The sequence below is a fragment of the Dermacentor andersoni genome, chromosome 1 (assembly GCF_023375885.2).
Source record: "Dermacentor andersoni chromosome 1, qqDerAnde1_hic_scaffold, whole genome shotgun sequence".
Lineage (NCBI taxonomy): Eukaryota > Metazoa > Arthropoda > Arachnida > Ixodida > Ixodidae > Dermacentor > Dermacentor andersoni.
Window position 1 is genome coordinate 258,258,892 of NC_092814.1, and position 21,422 is coordinate 258,280,313.

General features: G+C 43.8%; 1 protein-coding gene across 8 annotated transcripts in view; it reads right to left on the bottom strand.

Moving 5' to 3' along the window:
- Positions 1 to 21,422, bottom strand: part of KLHL18 (Kelch like family member 18) — a 74,402-nt gene that overhangs the window by 36,036 nt on the left and 16,944 nt on the right. For all 8 annotated transcript variants that reach the window (XR_008609352.1, XR_008609351.1, XM_055063687.2 and 5 more), the window contains 2 exons: positions 16,434 to 16,656; positions 2,438 to 2,542 (listed from right to left, as the gene is read on the bottom strand). Coding sequence is in view for 6 of the 8 variants with exons in the window: in XM_055063687.2 (XP_054919662.2) it covers positions 2,438 to 2,542; positions 16,434 to 16,656 (328 nt within the window). In the remaining 2 variants the exon portion in view is untranslated. The remainder of the gene's footprint in view (positions 1 to 2,437; positions 2,543 to 16,433; positions 16,657 to 21,422) is intronic.

A 21,422-nucleotide genomic window follows, 5' to 3' on the forward strand; every position in this document is an offset into this window, starting at 1 on the left:
ACACATAGTGTATGTATATTATGGTGCTTACCCCACGAGGCAAAGGTCACCATGCAAAAAATTTGAAGCTATACTAGCACCTACAGGTATTTTCAATATGTCATTTGCTGCTCCAGCTAGTTCTCCGGTAATGACTGCCTGTGTTTTTGTCTTTTCTTTTTGAACACATGCATCTGTTTGCAGGAATGACACAGGCAAGAGAGAGGGTCGGTTTCAGTACCCCAGCATATGCATGAAACAGAAACTCTGCTATGAAGCTTCACTTTGAGCATTATCCCTAAATCCAGAATCAGTAACACAACTGGATGAGAAACTGAGCATGTGCTGGTGGGTGAGTTGGTTATGCATGATTACAACGAAGGCGGCAAATAAAACAACAGACGAAGGAAGGAGACACGAGACAACCACGTAAGCGCCTCGCCTACGTGGTTGTCTCGTGTCTCCTTCCTTCGTCTGTTGTTTCATTTGGTGCCTTCATTGTAATCATGGATGAGAAAGCTATACGACAGGAAACTGCTTCCTGATAGCTTTAATATGGCAGAAATTTGGTAGAGCTTCTTCATGGTAATAAAAGCATATAAGAAGTTTTTTTTATTGCAAATGATTTTTATATACAGTCGAACCCACTCATAACAATATTCAAGTGCCACGAAAATTCCATCATTATAACTAATAATTGTTATAACTGGGTTGCACGAAAAAATCAAAATAAGGGGATGGCAGAGCTGATGTGAGAAAACTATAATAGCAGGGAGGTCAGTGCCCCTCTCCAGCACCTTCTTCTATCCAACTGCTGATTGTGTTCACTCGTTTAACTGCTTCCTGGGAGCTCCGATCACGTGTAACAAGCCACGGCTGTTGGCGTTACAGAATGGCACTGCTATAACAACTTCAAAGAGGGATCACAGGCAGCACGTGACATGCGAGCAATGCCGAGGCATCGCTTTGGTGGCCCCAAAAGGGGCCTTTTAAAAATTGCGAGAAGGCTGTCGCAGCAGTCTGTCAGCTTGACAAATCCAGAAGAAACGCTGAGGTGAGATCGCCGCAAGCATCTCGCCATGCACTTCTCACTGGCTTGCACAAAAAAACTCTATGTCCGTCAGCCTTGTATGCTATACGCGAAGCTTGCCTACATTCTCCAAGGTATCCAGGTGCTCCACATAGTGCAGCGGAAGGTTCCTCGCAAAAACGAAGCCCCGGAGGGACTGAATCATCTGCCGGGCCTCCTGCGAGGACAAGGTTGAGGCAGCCTGCACTACCGCGTCATTGCTACCGTCATCGCCGTTGCTATCTGATGCAAGCAGGTTCACGACGATCGCCTTATCGGTTAGAAGCACTTAGTTTTCAAATCTATCGCTGTGCGCGATCTTTTCTCCGGCAATGTTGTGCATTGCCGATGATCAGCGGGCTGATCAGTCATCTTTCGTTTCGGTGGGAGAAGCCACGTGGCCAGGAACTATTTCGACATAAACAACAATGACCAACATGAGCGATTAAGCCGTTTGCAGAACTGTGCTTAAAGGGCCCCTGAAACGGTTCGGACAAATTTTGCAGACGCGTAAGGTACATAAGTTAATAATTCGCACCACAACTAGTGTGAAGCGTCTCATATTAAGAGAGCTATGGACAATTACAAGTTACCCTTCTCCATAGCTATGCATTTTCTCCTCAACTCGTTCTCTGAGTGATCAGGGCTAAGCTCCGCCTTCACTGGCTCTGCATCATGATGGCACATCGTGCCGTCTACTTCCGGTTACTGCTACTGTGTTTGGTTGAACTCTGTGCCACCAGGTGGCTGCACCGTGCACGTAATTCACGTTTGCGCTTCTGCTCATCCGTGAAACGGCAAGGTAAAGCGGCCAGGCCCTGTCCACTCGCTTGCGTTTACCCGAATACGAGACTCGCGAAACGCTATTGTGGTAGTAATCCTCCTGTGTAAAGGGACGGCCGATAACGCGAAAAATCGTTTCAAGGTCCCTTTAATGAGGAGCCAGCGAGCAACATGTGAGCAACCTGCAAGCAGCGCAGTTCGCACAGTCCATTCATGTTTTCGAGGGTGGGGTGGCGTAGAGTTGTGTGCGCAGCTGAGTTGTGTGCGCAGCCGAGCTGTGCGCACAGCCCATTCGTGTTCGGAGGGGGGGAAGGGCGACGGAAGAGAGGCGTGCGGAGATGGCTAGAAAATGAGCGCACGGTGGCTATTTCTCTCTTTTTTTTTTCTTGTCAAGGATTTCGCATTTCACTACCGTTCAGCTCGGACACCCAGCAGCCAAACTTAATCGTAATAACCGATAATGCGGCATCAGGGCATTATAGTAAGTGGGTTATATCACCATGGAAAACATACAAAAGTTGACGGTGCAGCAGCTTCTCATTGTTATAACTGGGTTTGGCTGTAGTGACATCGCTTTATAAAAAAAGCAAAACCAAATGCACTCACTCATTTTTTTCAGGGTTGTAGCATTCCACTGTGTTTAACGAGGATACTCCATCATAACCACCACACACATACAGCTTGTCGTGAAGCACAGCTGCACCCACAGCACTGCACAAAATAGCAAATACAAATTTAGTTGCATGCAAAACAGCAGATGAAGATGAGGGCCATGTATTAGTAGTTTACTCCAGAACCTTAGTAAAGTAGCCTCTACACAGAAGAAACAATTGGAGTAAAAATTTTGTTGCAAGTAGAGAGTATTTGTTACAACAATAAGTAAATTTTTCTAAATTTCCTCAAGCAGTGGAACTGAGCTTAACATTAGAAAGCAGAATGTATGAAAGGCGCGACGACGAAAAATACTGTGGCAGCACTGCGATCGAAGTGGATTGGGCTGCATCAAGGTCATGCAGTTGGAAACTGCTTGCGATACTTCTCGGAAGGGCCATTCGTACTACTTCGTGCGCTGGTACAGTAGGTTGGGTGCCGTAAGGTTCTCAAGCCCTTATGTGCGATTCTGTAACCTAACAGATAAAGCTCGTGACTCATATCATAAAACCATGTAAAGGTAACTATTTATTTATTTACAGTACCTTCAGGGCCCAGAAGGGCATTACAGAAGGGGTGGGTACAATAATAATAAAAAATATACAACACATTCAAACAATTATTAGTATTTAGGTGATAAACTCAAAACAAAATCAGTTATTGCAATCTTCAACGATGATGCCTCCTCGATGCAGGCGATGGAAGCGGGAAGGCGGTTCCACTCGGCACTGGTTTTTGGCAGAAATGAATCAGAGAAAACATTTCTGCGACAGAAAGAAATGAACACTTTAAACCGATGATCAAGACGCAACGACAGGTACAAAGGCTCTGAAATAAATTCTTGCTTAAGCGAGTTATTTTGGTAAAATATTTTTTGAAGAAGGCAGAGACGGGAAATTTTTCTTCGAAGCTGCAAATTAATAAGGCCAAGGTTTGACTTCATTAACGAAACGCTAGCTGTGCGGGAATAATTTGAAAGGATGAAACGTGCTGACCTGTTCTGAACTGACTCAATGGTATCTGCTAATGTTTTTTGACCAGGGTACCAGACAGATGACGCATACTCTAGCTTCGGTCTAATTAGTGTTTCGTAGAGCAGTAACTTCAAATGGGGTGGGGCTTTTGAAAAATTCCTCCGAATGTAGCCAAGAGATCTGTTTGCATTGTTCGTGATATGTTCGATGTGCGCATGCCACGAAACGTTATTGTTTAGTTGGATTCCAAGATATTTATAGGAAGTCACATGCTCAAGGTTGGTTTCATTGATAATATAGCTGAAAGGAGTTGGTGAGTTTGAACGACGCGAGACAGACATAGTTTTGCATTTAGTCGGATTTAAGAACATTAGCCATTGTGAGCACTACCTTGAAATGTTATCTAAATCTGTCTGAAGCATAAAGTTATCATGCTGATTAGTTATTTCACGGTACAGAACGCAATCGTCTGCAAAAAGTTTAATAGAACTATTAACTACGGCAGGCAAGTCGTTTATATACATTAGGAATAATAATGGCCCCAAGACGGAGCCTTGAGGAACACCTGATTTCACGGCACAGTGCCGGGGTGCAGAATCATTAGCTGTTACAAACTGGGTATGGTTGTTTAGAAAACATTCTATCCATTTCAGAATATTAGGGTCAATATTAAGAGTACTAAGTTTAAGAAGCAGTAAGTGACGAGACACCTTGTCAAACGCTTTCGCAAAATCTAGAAAGTCAATCTAGATACAGTCAATGACTTGGCCTTTGTCTAAAGAAGAAGAAATGTTGTGTATAAATGATATTAGTTGTGTTTTGCAGGAGCAGTTTTTTCGAAACCCATGCTGAAATGAAGTGAAGAAAGAGTTGGATTCAAGAAATGAGCCAAGATTGGAATATATGACGTGTTCAAGGATTTTGCAAGGCACGCTGGTAAGTGAAATGGGTCTGTAATTGAGAGGAGAATAAAAAAAAATTATGGGGTTTTACGTGCCAAAACCACTTTCTGATTATGAGGCACGCCGTAGTGGAGGACTTCGAAAATTTCGACCACCTGGGGTTCTTTAACGTGCACCTAAATCTAAGTACACAGGTGTTTTCGCATTTCGCCCCCATCGAAATGCGGCCGTGGTGGCCGGGATTCGATCCCGCGACCTTGTGCTCAGCAGCCTAATACCATAGCCAGAGAGAGGAGAATGCAGGTTATGTGATTTGAACAGAGGGACCACCTTCCCCACCTTCCAGTCTGCGGGCAAAGTTGAGCACTCAATAGATTGGGTGAAAAGGTACATAAAAAATATAGAGGAGTAGACAGCAGTATTCCTCAAAAATTTCGAATTAATTTCGTCGGCACCACAGGAAGACGATAGTTTTAAATCTTGAATTAACTTCAACATCCCCGCAAAATCGACAAGCGGATGCATGGTAAACAAATCTTCTTTGCGCATGTGTGCTACTGTATCATCACAGGAAACAGAAAATGATTTGGCAAAAGTATCATTCAGGACATTGCAACATTCTGCATTGCTCATGGTGTTACCATCCGTATCTGTAAGAGATATCTTATTTTTCTTTTTTATTTGAACAGTGCTCCAAAATTTTTATGGAATTGTAGAAAGAAGTGAGGGTAGACGGGTATTAAAAAAACGTCCTTCGCTTCTTTTAATGTGGTACGAAAAGCATGCAGCGCATTAGAATAATCATTCCAATGAGTAGATGTTCGACTGCGTTTTGCAAGACGGAAAAGGCGTTTTTTTTTTTTGTTGTTTGACAGTCTTTTTAATGAAGTGGAAAACCAAGGAGAGCGTTTCTTTCCGGAAAGTCTGCGCAGTGGCACATATTTAGCGACAAGTGATGTGGCTTTGTTTTTAAACAAGTTCCAATTTTCTTCCATGGTACGGCTGAAAAATTCTGGTATACAGTCGTCAATGAATGCTGCAAACTCATTATTAACTGCAATGTAATCACCGCTCGCATAATATCTGATAAATTTTGCATTATTCTTCTCACATCTAACGGGGCCTGTTACAAAAAAATGTACAAAACAGTGATCGCTTAGTCCGGGGAAACAAGTTAGAGAATGTACTAAGTTTGGTTCAGTGACAAGGATCAAGTCTAGAGTGTTAGATGAAGTAGTGCCAGCTCTAGTAGGCCTAGAAACAAGTTGCATAAGATTAAAATTTAGGCACAAGTTAAGGAAACATTGACTTTCGGCGGACGTACCGACAACGAAGGGTGATACCGAAGTTCACCTTATTTTGGGAAAATTAAAATCGCCTAAAAGGAATAACGGCAAGTGTGGAAATTCTGAGATAAGAAAATTCAGTGTCATGTAGTTCATCGCAAAAAGTAGATGGTGCATTTGGCGGCCGATAACACGCACAAAGCAATGTGTTTTTGTGGTTTATAACAATATGAACACGCAGCATCAATTATTTAATTATATTTTATATTTAAATTATATTTAATTTAGCAGCATCAATTTCTTTAAAACTATGTGGTAGCGAAATCACATTTCCGTGCACAAACCCTGTACAGGGTGTCTACCAAGTTGATAGTATTTCCAAATTCCCTAGTTCCTATTGCGTAAATAATATTACACTCAGTACCGGTAAGGATGTTAAGTACCTCGGAGTTACGTTTTCTGAAATGCTTGACAGGAATGATCATATTAACTCAATTAGCGCGAAAGCTTACCATCTTCTTCACTTTTTTCGACGAAATTTTAAGCATTCTGCTTCCAGGGCGTCTACCAAGTTGACATTTTCAAATTGCCTGAGTTTTCCAGGTTTTCCCTGAGTGCCTTTGCAAGTTTCCCTGAGTGATGCAGAACTATGTTTTATGTGAAGACGGGCTGAAGCCATATCGCCTGATGCTGTCACTCACTAGTAAGCGCATGAAAAAAATAAAAAAGCGACTTAATCCAATTTGAATACTAAGGAGTAGTGTTTATATTATTCAAAAAGAGAATAGAAGGCAGAGGTTAGTAAAATGCACAGCAAATAAAGTGTCTTCGAAAAAAATTGCAGATAGAAACGGTCATTCTCAAATACAAATAAAAAGGAGATGCACATAGAAGCAAATATTTTCGAATATGAGCTATTTCTATCAACTGATAGCAAGCTCAGTGGTATGAGGCCCAAACTCTGTCACAATTGAGATTCTCTCTCCACAGCTTGTAAGTCAACCTCAACTGTCTTGACATACTCTCAGCCCGTGCATGACGCCCGAGTGCTGTGTTTCACTGCTTTAAAGAGTTTATTTTGGTTTGGATGAGGGACACCTGCATCTCGACATCAGCCAAAACTTTGTTTTTTGAGCTCAAGCTCCTTCAAATCGGCGGCAGCAAGCTTCCTTTCCCCTTCATTCCTCAATGTGTAGATTATTTCTGCTCTTGTCCTCCTTCCGCCACTCGTTCGCCCCAAGGACCATTTGAAGCATCTTGGTCAGTTGCACAGTCCATAACTGATTTTTCGAACTCCCTAGGGGTTGCGAAAACGTCCGAAAAATCGGCCAGTTGGAAAAAGTAAATGCATATCATTTACTGCCCTTAGGGGCTCAAATCGCCACAGGCACGTTCGAAAACGCTCTGAAGGCTTGTCGGTACACATATTAGGCATATCGGTGCTTGTACTGCGACAGGAAATACCGGGTGCACGTGTGTATAATTGGGGAATACATACCGTGTTCCGTGGCAATAGCCCCTTCCCACGCTTGTTATGCTTTACTGCAATACTTTTGCGTATGCTTCACCAAGTAACATTTCTGTACAAAGGCGAAGCTGACTTTCGGGAATCGGCATTATGCAACGCACCGTGTTTTCCAAGTTTCTAAGAAAATCGCGAGGACCACAAAGGCGGAGTCCATGCCATTGCTGTCAGCAGCTAATTCTTTCAATAAAAAACTCAGCACCCAACGACAAGAAGCTTCATGGCGAACGTCGAAGCAGCTAGGCCTAGCGTTGCCGCAGTGGCGGCAACGGCTGCCAGCAGATCTGCGTGCGAGAGTGCCGCTTCGAGGTGGCGAAGTAATCAAAACGGCAGCGGTGGTGCTTTTGATTATTGCCGTTTCAGACCTGTGGTCACGGCAAAACGTCCGGGAAATCGGACGGCGAAGAGTTCTTGGGTCCGAAATTTCATACGTTCTGATACGTTGACTCTATGGTGTACGTAGCGGTGCCGCGAAGCCGTCCAAATTATCGGAAATCCGGAAAGTCGGTCGTTGACTGTACACTGGCAACTCCTCCAGCCGACGACAGGGCGTCAAAGACGATTCATTAGGATTCCTGTCTGTTGCTCGAGCCAGCTTTAATAAAATTACCGCTAATTTTCCCTGATAGAAGCCCAAATTCCCCGAGTTATCCCTGACTTTTTCCAGACTACTCAAAATCTCTGAGAATTCCCGGTTTTCCCGTTTGGTAGACACCCTGCCTGTATCACTGGTAGAGTGGTATTTTGGGTGCAACTGGCAAGGAATCAAAAACACTAATCAAATTACAAAAAAACTACCATAGGCTTTTACTGCTTCAACGCAATCCACATATCACATTTACACATTTTTAACCTATTTTATAGGTAATGCTCCATGACTAATCTTTGTACAGGGTATCATGTTTTTGAAACAAACAAGTTCATGCATGCACGCACTTTATACACACAACAGACACATGCGCACGCTAGGTATTTTGCTATTTCTATCGGCCAAACTTATTGTGCAAAAAAAGAAGAAAAGAAACAACACAGACTTTAAGGGGGGAATTTCAGATTTTTTTCTTTTTTCGCAATCCACAGACCTCTAGTGGTGAAATATTATAACAAAATACGCGGTATAAATAGAGAAAAGAGCAGTTCCCTAGAGCGCTGTCATCAAAAATTTGCAACAGAATTAGGCTTCGGAAAACTCCATCACACCGTGGATCGCTCGGCTATCCGTTGACGCAGCGCTACTATCTTGGTATCATTGTAAAGTGGAGAGATCGGAGCTCAAGATAGCTGCAGCGACGGTTTCTCTAACGAAAAATAAACCAGCTAATGGGAGTGAAAAAAAAGGCAAAAGCGGCATTGCGATTGGGTGCAGTAGCCACATGGTGCATAGGGCGCGCTCCTATTGGCTGCTGTAGAATTGAATTGCTGACAAACCTCTCTCACACGTGTTTGTGCAGCAGCGAGCTACGCATTCCGATCAATGTGATTGACGATCGTGGCAGCTTAACGTACGTGTTCTGTGATGAGCCCCAAAGGAAGAAAGTTCCGAACGGCCCACGCGTACGAAAGACCATGAAAGGCGTGAAACAGGGGGAGAAAACTACTTGTAGAAGCGGATGCCACCAACCTTGCCAACGAGGCACGACCAGCGCATGTGGGTGACCAAGAAAGCACGTCTGCATGCGGTGCTGAAGACACGACCGCAGTCTATGGTGACGTCACCGTGGGCTGTGGTCACGGCGCGTCCGTGTGTGGTCATGATGGCAACGTGGCATTGGCGAGAGCAGAAGTTTTCACATCAAATATTTAGCTGTAGATTTCAGCTCCAACTCTCAAAGAGGTTGTGCAATGAGAGGAGATAAGAGCGGACGTTTTGACTGTGCTGTCATCTACCTCTGCATGATGCATGCATGCACAACACATCAAAAAGGCAACTAAGGTGCATGAAACTACTGCAAAGAAGCGAAAAACTACATCAAAATGCAAAGAAAATGTGTCCTCACAGGAAAAGGACTACCTCCCAGGCAGGTGTTAGGTGCTCAAAGTAAAGAATTAAATGTTTAGAACAAATGAAACATTGAGTTGAAAAACGACCTTGAAAAAGTGTCTATCTGGTGCAAGCAGTGGCAGATGACTCTGAATACTGGTAAATGGTACCATGCGCAGTTTACAAAGAAAAAGAAAAAATTCCACAGTTCCTATTGCGTAAATAATATTGCACTCAGTACCGCTAAGGATGTTAAGTACCTCGGAGTTACGTTTTCTGAAATGCTTGACTGGACTAATCATATTAACTCAATTAGCGCGACAGCTTACCATCTTCTTCACTTTTTTCGACGAAATTTTAAGCATTCTCCTTCCAGGGTGTCTACCAAGTTGACATTTCCAAATTCCCTGAGTTTTCCAGGTTTTCCCTGAGTGCCTTTGCGAAATTCCCTGAGTGATGCAGAACTATGTTTTATGTCAAGAGAGGCTGGAACCATATCGCCCGATGCTGTCACTCTTTAGTAAGCATATGAAACAAATTTTTTAAAAGAAAATCCAATTTGAATACTAAGGAGTAGTGCTTATGTTATTCAAAAACAGAATAGAAGGTAGGGGTTAAAAAAATGCACAGCAAATAAAATGTATTCGAAAGAAATTGCAAATCGAGTCAGACATTCTCAAATACAAATAAAATGGAGATGCACACAGAAGCAAATATTTTCGAATGTGAGCTATTTATACCAACTGATAGGAAGCTCAGTGGTATGAGGCCCGAATTTTGTCACAATTGAGAGTCTCTCTCAACAGCTCGTAAGTCAACCTTAACTGTCCTGACACACTCTCAGCCCGTGCACGACGCCTCAGTGTTGTGTTTCACTGCTTTAAAGAGTTTATTTTCGTTTGTATGAGGGACACCTGCATCTCGGCGTCAGCCAAGAGTGTTTTTGGAGCTCAGGCTCCTTCAAAGAAGCGCTCACATACTTCATTCCCCGTTCATTCCTCAATGCATCAGTCCTTTCTGTTCCCGTGCTCTTTTTGTTGCACGTTCGCACTAGGACCATTTGAAGCATACTCTTGGTCAGTTTACAGTCAACGTCCAATTTTTCGGACGGCTGCGAAAACTTCAGAAATATCAGGCCATCCGAAAAAATAAATGCATGTCTTTTAGTGCTTTTAAGGGCTGAAATCGACACAGGCACGTCCGGAAAAGCTCTGAATGCCTGTCAGTACACTTATTAGGCATAGCGGTGCTCCTACTGTGACAGGAGAGGGTGGGTGCACGCATGTAAAATTAAGGAATACAACCGTGTCCAGTGACAATTGCTACGCTTCTTAAGCTTCACCGCAATACTTCTGCTAATGCTTCACCGCGTCACACAACTGTACTGAGGCGAAACTAACTTTCAGGAACCAGTATTATGGGATGCGCCGTGCTTTCCGAGCTTCGAAGTCAAAATTATTGCTGACAGCGGAGAAATGAAGAAACACGGCACCGAACGGCAAGAAGCTTAATAGCGAACGTCGAAGGAGCTAGGCGTAGCGTTGCTGCAGTGGTGGCTATGGCTTCCAGCGGATCTGCGTGCGATAGCGCCGGTTTGAGGCGGCGAGGTCAGAGTTCTTGCGTCCGAAATTTCAAACGTTCTGATACATTGACTCTATGGGGTACGTGGTGGTGCCGCGAAGCTGTCCAATTTATCGAGAATCGGGTAAGTTGGTCATTGACTGTACGCTGGCAACTCCTCCAGCCGACGACAGGGTGTCAAAGACGATTCGTTACGATTCCTGTCTGTTACTCGAGCCAGCATTACCGCGACTTTCGACCCTATCAATAAAATTAGAGCTAATTTTCCCTGTTAGAGGCACAAATTCCTTGAGTTTTCCCCGAGTTTTTCCAGACTACTAAAAATCCCTGAGAATTCCCGGTTTTCCCGGTTGGTAGACACCCCGCCTTCATCACTGAAGGCAACCTTGTATTTAACAAATGTCAGGCCTATTCTAGAATATGCATGCGTTACCAGGGATCCATACACTAAAAACCTCACAGACAAAATAGAATGTGTCCAGAAGCAAGCAGCACACTTCGTAACATCAAATAATTTTAGTACTATCAGAGGATCCGGAATACGGGAAGGGTTGGGTTGGAAAACTTTCTTCACGCAGAAAAATCCTAAGATTGAAATTTCTTTCCAATGTATATAAAAGTAAAACTGGTATCGACAAAACACTGTTCATCAAGGAGCCGCATTACATTTCATCTAGGAGAGACCACGCTAACAAAATTAGAGCTTATCAGTGCCGTACCAATGTGTTTAAGCATTCATTTTTTCCTAACATGATTAACGATTGGAATGAGCTCCTTAATGAAGTGATGGCAGTATCTAGTATTGAAAATGTTATTGAGAGCCATATTCTTTGATTGTTCTGTTAATCATCTCTACACATACGCGACTTTTTTATTGTTAGTTACTTTGTTACTTACTTTGTTTGGTACTTTGTTAGTTTGTCTTCCACTTTTGCGAATTTCAGTGCTTAAACAACGTTGTATTTACTGATGTATTCTTTTAATGTTGCTGAATGTTTCCATTGTGACCACCTGTATTTTAAACCCCCTACGATAATGCCGTGCAGGTGATGTAGGTATACCGAAAAAAAAAAAGAAATCGGGAAATCGGTGCGCTTTCAAACACACAGATGGCGCCGTAAATATATGGCATTGACCATTTTGACTTGTTCGCGGCGCCGTATATTTACGTCATTGACCCTTAAAGCGTTAAGAGCTGAGAACCGAAACACGCAGCCATTTCCTGGTGCAGGCGGCACGATGCAAGTGTCACGTTTCACTCCAGCAGCATCTGGAGTGAATTTCAATTTCATTTCGGTTTCCAGTTGACGTCTTAAAGCACTGCGCAATAGGAAAACAGCAAAATGTGTCTCGTGCTGCCAGAGCCCCACCTGCCCGCCCAGCATATCGTGCCTCTTGCTACAATTCGTGCGAAGCTTCGCATTATGTACATGCCAACTACAGTTCAGAATGTCACATGTGTTATTTTTCGGGTACTTCAGATCACACATTTTTCCAGTTACCATATTTACTCGCATAATGATCGCACTCGCGTAATGATCGCACCCCTGAATTTTGTCGTCAAAATTCGATTTTTTTTATTTCCCGCGTAATGATCGCACCCCGAACTTGCTGCAGCGATATGTCGTGTGCCAAGTTTAGCTAATAATGATTGCGCTTACCATCTGTTGAATGCTACGCGAATGACTATTCAAGACGAACCAGGTGGTCTGCACTCACCAAACACTCTTAAGTAGATGCCTCATTTCATTACTTTCATCACTTTCCGCACTTCCATGACAAAAAGAGGTACAACCAAACTTTCCTTTATTATGTGTAGGCTTTATAATGGTTGTGGTCTACAACAAAAAATGGCTGTGGCTTAGCTAAGGTTAAGCCCAGGATGCGAAGCATACTAGCCTTTATTTTAGTTGTTGAACCACTGTTTAGCCTGGTGAACTGCTGTTGCTTGGCTATATTTGGTTCGGCTAGACGAAGAAACAACTCATGCGTTACTCTGCTTTGCCTTCAAGAGTGGAACGCGACAGCGTTCCCGTCGACCCGCCAAGGGGTGTAAGACAATGGGCTACGGCGCAGCGACTACGCGCCCCGCATTGGACGCGGTGAGCGTCGAGCAACGCAGCGTTCGGCGCGGCAACGAAATGTGCGCCTGAGCAAGTGACGCACGCCTGAGCCTTAGAAACAGCTCGTTTCTAAGGCAACACCGCATTCACTAGAGGCGCTTTTGTACCGCTTTGAAGCATCGTACTCGTGGCTCAGTGGTAGCGTCTCCGTCTCACACTCCGGAGACCCTGATTCGATTCCCACCCAGCCCATCTTGCAAGAGTTGAGCCAAAGCCACCTAGAAACAAGCGCAGCTGCTTATATCCCGCCGCGACGCCGCGAGCGACAGCGCGAGTTGGAGCCCCGTTTCTCCTCTGTCGTGACGTCACGGTGTCACGTGGTCAGCCTTGAAGGCGACGCCGCGAGCGACGGCGCGAGTTGGAGCCCCGTTTCTCCTCTGTCGTGACGTCACGATGTCACGTGGTCAGCCTTGAAGGCGACGCCGCGAGCGACGGCGCGAGTTGGAGCCCCGTTTCTCCTCTGTCGTGACGTCACGGTGTCACGTGGTATTGAAGGCGACACCGCCGCGCCTGAGGAGCTGGGTTGAGCTCTAGTAATATGCTTCGCATAAAAAAGGCGCCTTTCGATTCTTCTCATCTGCACTCGTGGGCAAGCAACAAATCGCAAGCGGCAACGATAGTAGCCACGTTTACACTGATACGTTAAAAGTGTACCTTATTCATACGCCAACGCTTGTAACACAGCTAAGATATTCACCCACCCTTAGCGCAAACGTGCGGTATTAGGATAGTAGTGAAGACAGATGCCGCAGTTTCCGCAGCATGCCCGCCATGTGTTTCTATGTCACTGGCAGCTAAGCGCGCCCATCTGTTTCTGCCCCCTCAAAGTGGACATGGCTACGTTATTGCCGCAAACTTACCGATATTAACGATATTATTCATTACTGATACGGAAAAAACTGTTTCAATGCATGTAATGTACTCACGAGAAGAAAAAAAAAATCGCGTTCGGCGCTTTCGGCTTGCTCAGCCGGCCGCCATTTTTGTTTTGGTGTCCCGCACCCGCATCCCGCAGCAAACGGGGGACGAAAAAAATTTTTTTTTTTTCGCGGGAAATTTAACCCGCGTAATGATCGCACCCCTGAATTTGCGTCAATTTTTTCTGACAAAAAAGTGCGATCATTATGCGAGTAAATACGGTAGTACATTTTCTTTTGTGTGTGTGTTTTTTTTTAACATATGAATGAGGTTCTGCTTAGATAGAGATGATCAATTTGGTAATGTTTTTACCTGAACAAATTTTTTTTTCCACACAAAACTAGCAAAAAAGTAATTATCACCTGCTTTTATCTTTTTGCTAAAAGCACCTATGTTCCTAAAAAGCTCGTGAGACTGCTAAGCTTTCTGTGGCAGGCCAACGTGCAAGGACAGTTCTTGTTTCAACAGTTGAACTTAAATGCAGCAACTTTCAATTTAGTGTTCGTCCAATCATAATGCACCAATGTGTCCTTTGTGATTTTGCTTTTGTTTTTTGTCACACATAGCTCCTCCAACACTGCTACATATGTTTACATGTAACACCAGGCATATTCATACACTGGTTGTTTTAGTGCATTTCTAAATGTATGTGCAGCGTTATGTGCGCTTATACATTGGTCATCTTTTGGGTCAAGAACTTAGTCACAGCGCATCCAATCTTGTTTGAATCCTACTGTGCATCTATCTCTTGCTGAGCCTGTTTAACATGCAATAAGAATCTGTATCAAGTAAAACAATGCAAAACACAGTGTAGAAGTGAAGAGCTCCTAATGGCAGTTTAAAGCTGTTTGCAGGTTTAATTTTTTCAAGATCAATTGACCAAATTCAGCATGTATTTCCACAGGGCACTGCACCAAAATGCAGTGATATTTGAAAAACAGATAAACACAATATACATTTTTGTTCAAAATAAATGCTGCAAAATAAACGGCCTAAATATCCATAATGTGAACATTCCTTGTAATCACCGAGGCACTGATGAATGCTGCTTTTTACATTATGCAGTCGAATCTTGTTAATTTGAACTTCCTGTTTATTCAAACTAAAACTATGGTCCCGTCAAAGTTATGTGTATTCCAATGGGTGAAAACGCCCGACAATTTGAACGCGCAAGCATTTGCGACAGTTAATTCGAACGTATTGTGATCTGACAATGCTCTCAGCAGCATGCCAAATCATGCGGCGGCGCCTCCCACCAGCACTGCTCTGATTCCAGCATAGAGGAAAACCTTATGAGAGACCTTTCGACGCTGCGCGCAAGAAAAAAGAAACGTGGTGGAAATTTCACCCTCTCTCAAATGGCAAGGTCGCCGTTTCTGCATTGCACCGTAATGCTCCAGCCACATTAGCGGCAAAATGCGTGCCGTGGAAGGGATCGGTGCTGGGCCAATTTTTCGCGGCTCGCCGCAGTGGCAAGCGGGCCGCGAGCAGAGGAGACCAATGAGAGTGGCCTTTACAGTGACGTACACACAGGAAACTGGTGTCATGTGGACTCGCCCAGCCTTTCTATTCGTACTCATGTCTGATTCAGCTGGACCGCTTGCTTCGCACTAACGTCTGCTCACGTCCGCTCTCGCTTGTTTTGGTTGGTCTGGTTTGGTCTCGTTCGCAGTTGCTAATTTACAATGATGAGTCTAAATCAAGACGTCCCGATGGAATGGTTGTTGGAGACAGTGCGTCGTATCCGATTCTGTACGACAAGACAGACCCTGAATACAAAGACCCGAAGGCGACACCCAGTACCTCATTCTACTTGTCTTTTCAACGCGGCGATGCTTGAAGAGGAAGGAGCACACCAACATGATTATGATCAGTGGCAATAGATTCGTCATCTTGATAAGACCTGACTCGTGTTAAGATCTCAAGACGAAGAATGTAAACATTGAGCCAATTCGTCAGCAGACGAAAAAAAAAGCATGCAAGCACGCTGAGGGAAGCAGCGGCTAAGGACCAGTCCGGCCTCGGCAATTCCGCTGCTTCGATAGTAGTCTTAGGTGGCAGAGGTATTTATCGCCATCCATCAAGCTGGTGGGAAAGCACAACCCCCCCCCCCCCACTGCAATCCCGCCCTTCCTCGCAACTACGCTCACTTCTCCCTCCCTCTTAACTCCGTCACTTTCAACGGTCTCCGCGCGCGCACCTCCATGCTGGGGCAAGCTTAGCCTGCTCCCTGAAGTTCCGTTTTCTGCTGTTATTGGGAAGCGAGCGTTGGCCAGCGTGGGTAGTTTCGTGGTCCTCGCTTTCTGTGTGCTTATGCACCACAATTTCACAACTTGCACAGTTTGTGCATCGTGCTATGGTGCACGAAGTCTTTCTTTTAATTCTAACTTCCTTTAATTCGAACAAATTTTCGGGCCACTTCGAGTTCGAATTATCGAGATTCAACAGTATTACCTGATTATCTATAAGCATGACCATGGTACCTAACATGGTGTGAATAAGTTACGCTTCTCTAATCTTGGAAGTCACGTGCTAGCATCTCATTGGTGCCACACAACTTTATTTACAATCATATAAAAGCTCTAATGTACCATTTCCAAATAACCTTTCTACAGACAAAGGCTGCTGACACAAGGGAACAGTCTATACTCGGAGACATACCTGCGCTTGCAATTCATTGATGCCACCCGGCTCCAAATGCGGCTTTCAGGGCTAAACACTTCAACAGTCCGCAGCCGTTCCAAGCCATTGTAGCCACCAATGGCATATAGTTTTCCTCTGAGTACAGCAACACCAACTCGACTTCTAGTCATTGACATTGCTTCAGCAACCTGCCAGTGTCCGAGCTTGGGATCATAAACCTCCACAGTACTCTGAGAATCACCTGGAAACACAAAATAGAAAATTTATCACTGAAAGCCACATACAATGGAGAACCACCAACTGCCCTTGAGCCCATTTTGGTGTTCTCTAGAGAATGTGCATGAAAACACATGCAGTTTGATGAACTGCCTGCCACAACATGATGACTTGCCACAGATCTTATTCTTTTTTTGGGGCTAATAATGGACTACTAGTTACATCGGCATTTTTTCAAAGGCTACAATTAACATTTGTGCACACAACAGCAGAACATGCACGGTACATGAGCCCTTTTGCATCGAGATGTGGCTGCCGTGGCCGGAATCAAACCCACAACCTTGTGCTCATCAGCGTAACGACATAGCCACAGAGCTACCCCAGTGGTTGAATCCACACAAGGCAACTGCCAAAATTAAGAGGTACAGGGTCGTCCACTCTTGAGGTGAACATGGCTCAGCGTGGCTTCGCTCCATGGAGCGCCAGTGAGTCCGGCACGGCCACACATTGAAGCAAAGCGGCGCAGATGCACAGGGACCTAGGGGAGGTGTTTCGCGTCGTCTGCTACAGCGCTGGAGCGTGCCGCTCTTGCTTTGCTGTGAAGCACACTTCACTAACTGGAGCATTTTTCCAGCTTGTTTTGTCTACAGCTTGTGACCAGCTTGCTTAGTTAATATGCATAAACAGAAACAAGCTTCTCAACACATAAACAATTTAGCATGTTTTTGTAAGTGATGAGGGTAAAAGAACAAAGTTATTTTTTTGCACGCTCTTTATTAGGCAGCGGCCATTTTATTTTACTCCCACAGCTGCTGGTGCGGTGCATCTGGAGAAACCAATCAGGTGCACTTTTTCACCATTGGGTTAATGATGTGATGAGCCCAACGCTCTGTTTTGCGCATCTCTTGATGCTATAATAAATTTGGTTCATTGGCTTAAGAAAATGACCAACACCTGCCATAAATTTCCACAGAAAATAGAGTGATTGTTCAATTGTGCATATATATTTCATTGTGTTTGTCATCGATTCTACCAATATGGAGGGTCAAATAGACTACTTCGACAGTAACTAAGGAGTGACATCCGCTGCTCCATGGCTCTCTTATTGCCGTGTTAATGTCACTCTAAATGCGCATGGATCACTTTACGTGATGTAGGAAACTGCACTGTCAGGTATAGCAACTGATTTGTCAGTAATTTTATTTCCCATTTTCATTTTTTTACATCCAATAAAATATACAACAAATTTTTGTTGTCATACCTTGTGTAATATTGCGGAAGCAGTGCCAGTTTATTGTTGCATACATGATGCGGGAAGTCGCATTCTCATTTAGAGGAATCATCGATCAATCCTTTGATTACATTGATAAGGTGATGTAAATAAATAACCCATACGGCTGAGGTCAGGCCGTCTACTTTAAACTGGCCATGGGTGTCTGCACAATCTACCGCAGAGTTAATTTTTTTGCTTAGGTCATGCTACCTTTTCTGATCAGTTTAAGATACTGATACGTTGCTGCCAACTTCGCCACGTCTTTTCGTCGACGTTTTCTTTCGTGTCTAGCTTCGCAGAAATGTTTTTGTAAATATATGTCACTCGTTTCTTTCCTCTATCACTTGACTTCCTTGTCTTACATCTTTCTCAAAAAACACAACTTAATGTATGCTAGAAAGCTGACGCGTCACTTAGATTTTCTGCTGCTACCACCTATTTAAAATTGACAGGAGCAGCATTCGAATGCAGTGTGCATTGCTCCAGGGACATACACATTAAAAAAATGTCTGCCCCACTTATTACCAGCTCATTAATGCTATCAAAGAATTGATTGACGATTCCTCTAAACGAGAATGTGGCTGCTCGTGTCAAGTATGCGTCAAAGGACCGGCACCGCTTCGGAGATTTCAGATAGAGTATGACAACAAAAATGAGTTATATTTTTTATTGGATATAGAAAGATAAGAATGGGGCATAAAATTACTGCTAAATCAGTTGCTATGCCAAAAAGAGCAGTTTCCTAGATTATGGCAACAAGAGAGCTGCAGAGAAGTGGATATCACTGCTTAGCTACTGAAGGTAGATTTGTTGAAGTACTGTCTTTTAGCTCTTCATAATGGTAGAATTGATGACAAACATGATAAAATATATAGGCACAATTGCACAATCACTATAATTTTCTGTGAAATTTATGGCAAGTGTTGATCATTTTCTTAGGTCAATTAACCAAATTCGGTATAGCATCAAGAGATGCGTGAAATGACGCACCAGGCTCATCACGTCATGACCCCAATCATGAAAAGTGCTCCTGATGGGTTTTTCTGAATGCACTGCACTAAGACCTGTGACAGTAAAATAAAATGGCCCCAGCCTAATAAAGAGCACGCAAAAAATAACTTTGTTCTTTAACCCTCATCACTTACAAAGAATTTTAAAAAAAGAACGCAATGTCGTTTATGTGCTGAGAAGCTTGTTTCTGTTTGTGCATATTGACTAAGCAGGCTGTTCGCAAGTTGTAGACAAAACCAGCGGGAAAATGTTCCAGTGAGTGAAGTGTGCTTTCCTGCGACACTGCCTCAGCGCTTGGTCACCTGCGTTTAATTAAGTGTACTTCACAGCAAAGCAAGAGCGGCACACTCCAGCGCTTTAGTAGACGACGCAAAACACCTCCTCTAGGTCTTTATGTACGCCGCTGCACTTTGATGCGTAGCCACATCAGATGCACTGGCGCTCCGGGGAGAGGCCACGCAGAGCCGTGTTCACCCCAAGAGTGGACGACCCTGTACATATCTAGTCCAAAGATTCTTCAGTCTAGGGTTGAGGCTTGTAATGCCCTAAACAAGAAGTTCCCTGACTTTCTGGAGTCTGCAATTTCCACGAGCCTTCAAAGAGTGTCTGGGAATTACCCTCTGCTTCCTCTTTTACCACTGTAAGCTTGTTTCTAACTTAGTCTTTGCCAAGAAGTTTACATACACTAACTCAAAACATAGGTGGACACTATAGATATCATAGTTAGTTATACTAAATCAAAACGTAGTTGGACCCAATAGCTATCATGGTTAGTGTCAGGTTCGTTGAAGAAAACGCACAAAATGCACTTTTTTTGTTAGAAATACAACATAAAGCATACACAAATTTTCTAATGTAATAAAATATACACATGAATTTCATCACTCACAAAAATAGTTTGTCACATATTTAATAAAAAATTCTTCAGCATGCGAAAAAGGTTATCTTTCACATAATTCAAAACAGATTTTAAAATTAAGGACCCATTAAGTTCAATTAATCTTCTTCCGTAACCATATCTCGTACATTCAGCTCGTTACAACGGCTCTGCGTACAACAGACTTTCAGATATAATGGACCATATTTCAGTCATAGTTTGTTCTACCTATTTTATTAATGCAAAGAAGTTTGCTTTTAATGGACCATGCTACAACGAACTATCGGCTACAGCGGACGAAATTAGCGACAATTTTTATGCGTTGCATATTGCAATCACTCAGTTCAGCCCATGGGCGCGGCCGGGCAGCCACCATTGGGGGTATGAGCCATCATAGTGGCTCACTCCCCTACACTAGAGTTTTATGCGTTGCATATTGCAATCACTCAGTTCAGCCCTTGGGCGCGGCCGGGCAGCTACCATTGACCTTTAGCGCAACCATGTGACGTGACGTCGCGACAGCCAGAGGAAAAGCTGGGCCCCAACTCGCGCGCAATATGCAACGCATTCTTGGCTTAACCAAGCTAAGCCTGGCCATTTTTTTTCAACATCGGGCGCATAAAACATACTTTGTCAGCCTATGATCTCAGCTCAGTATCACGCATGCAAGAGAGCAAGGCGGGGCGAAAACGCGCCGCTTTCTTTTGCGCACGAGACCCGGGGGGGAGGGGTTCTACTCCCACAGCTTCTGCTTACGGCACGGCCGCCGTATCTAGGAAGCTATCCGTGATGTGGACAAAGTGCACACCCATGCGGGCACCATATCTTGAAAGCGATCTGCGATGTGAGCGAAGTGTGCATCCTTTTGGGCCTTTTCTTCAAAGCGATCTGCGATGTGGACAAAGAGCACCCAGTGCTGACAGCTTCATATGTGCTGTGCTTTCGACGTTTAGTTCGCGTTGAAGCGAGAGAGAGCACGAAGGTCAATTCGCTCACTACTGCTGTCATGCTTATCTTGCTTAATTTGCTATCGCAATCCATGATTCGCCTTTCAGGTGAAACTGCGACTTTTTGTTTGTTTACTCTGGACGTTCGACATTCAATCTTTGCAATAAAGTTGTTAGACATCATGACGAAAGTTTCGGAAGTGAGACGTTTTGGATATTACTGACTTCGGATAAAACACACATTTTTTTGTCGAATTATCAGGGTCCATTGTAACGAGAGTAAACTGTATTCAATGTAGGTAATGTCAATAACTAAATATGCCTAATAGAAATAAACTTTTCTTACTTACCACTTTATCAGTGACTTGCATGACCTTGTATATATTTATAAACTGTTAAATGGCAATGCTCGAAGTTTTTTAAAGGGACCCTCACCAGGTCTGGCCATTTTGAGCTGACAAGTGCCGTGCATACAATGCGCACTAACGATCATGTCGGCTATGTATTATATCACTATGTGCTGCCGAAAGAGCTAAAATTTCAAACCGAATGCCATTTGCCCTTCTCCTTGTGGGCGCCGTGCTCCCAGTCGGAGAGTCAATGCATATCACACTGCTGTGACGTCGCTCGTGGTGACACGTGGCTTCAAGAATTATTCAAGGCAGCATCTGTTATTTGTGTAA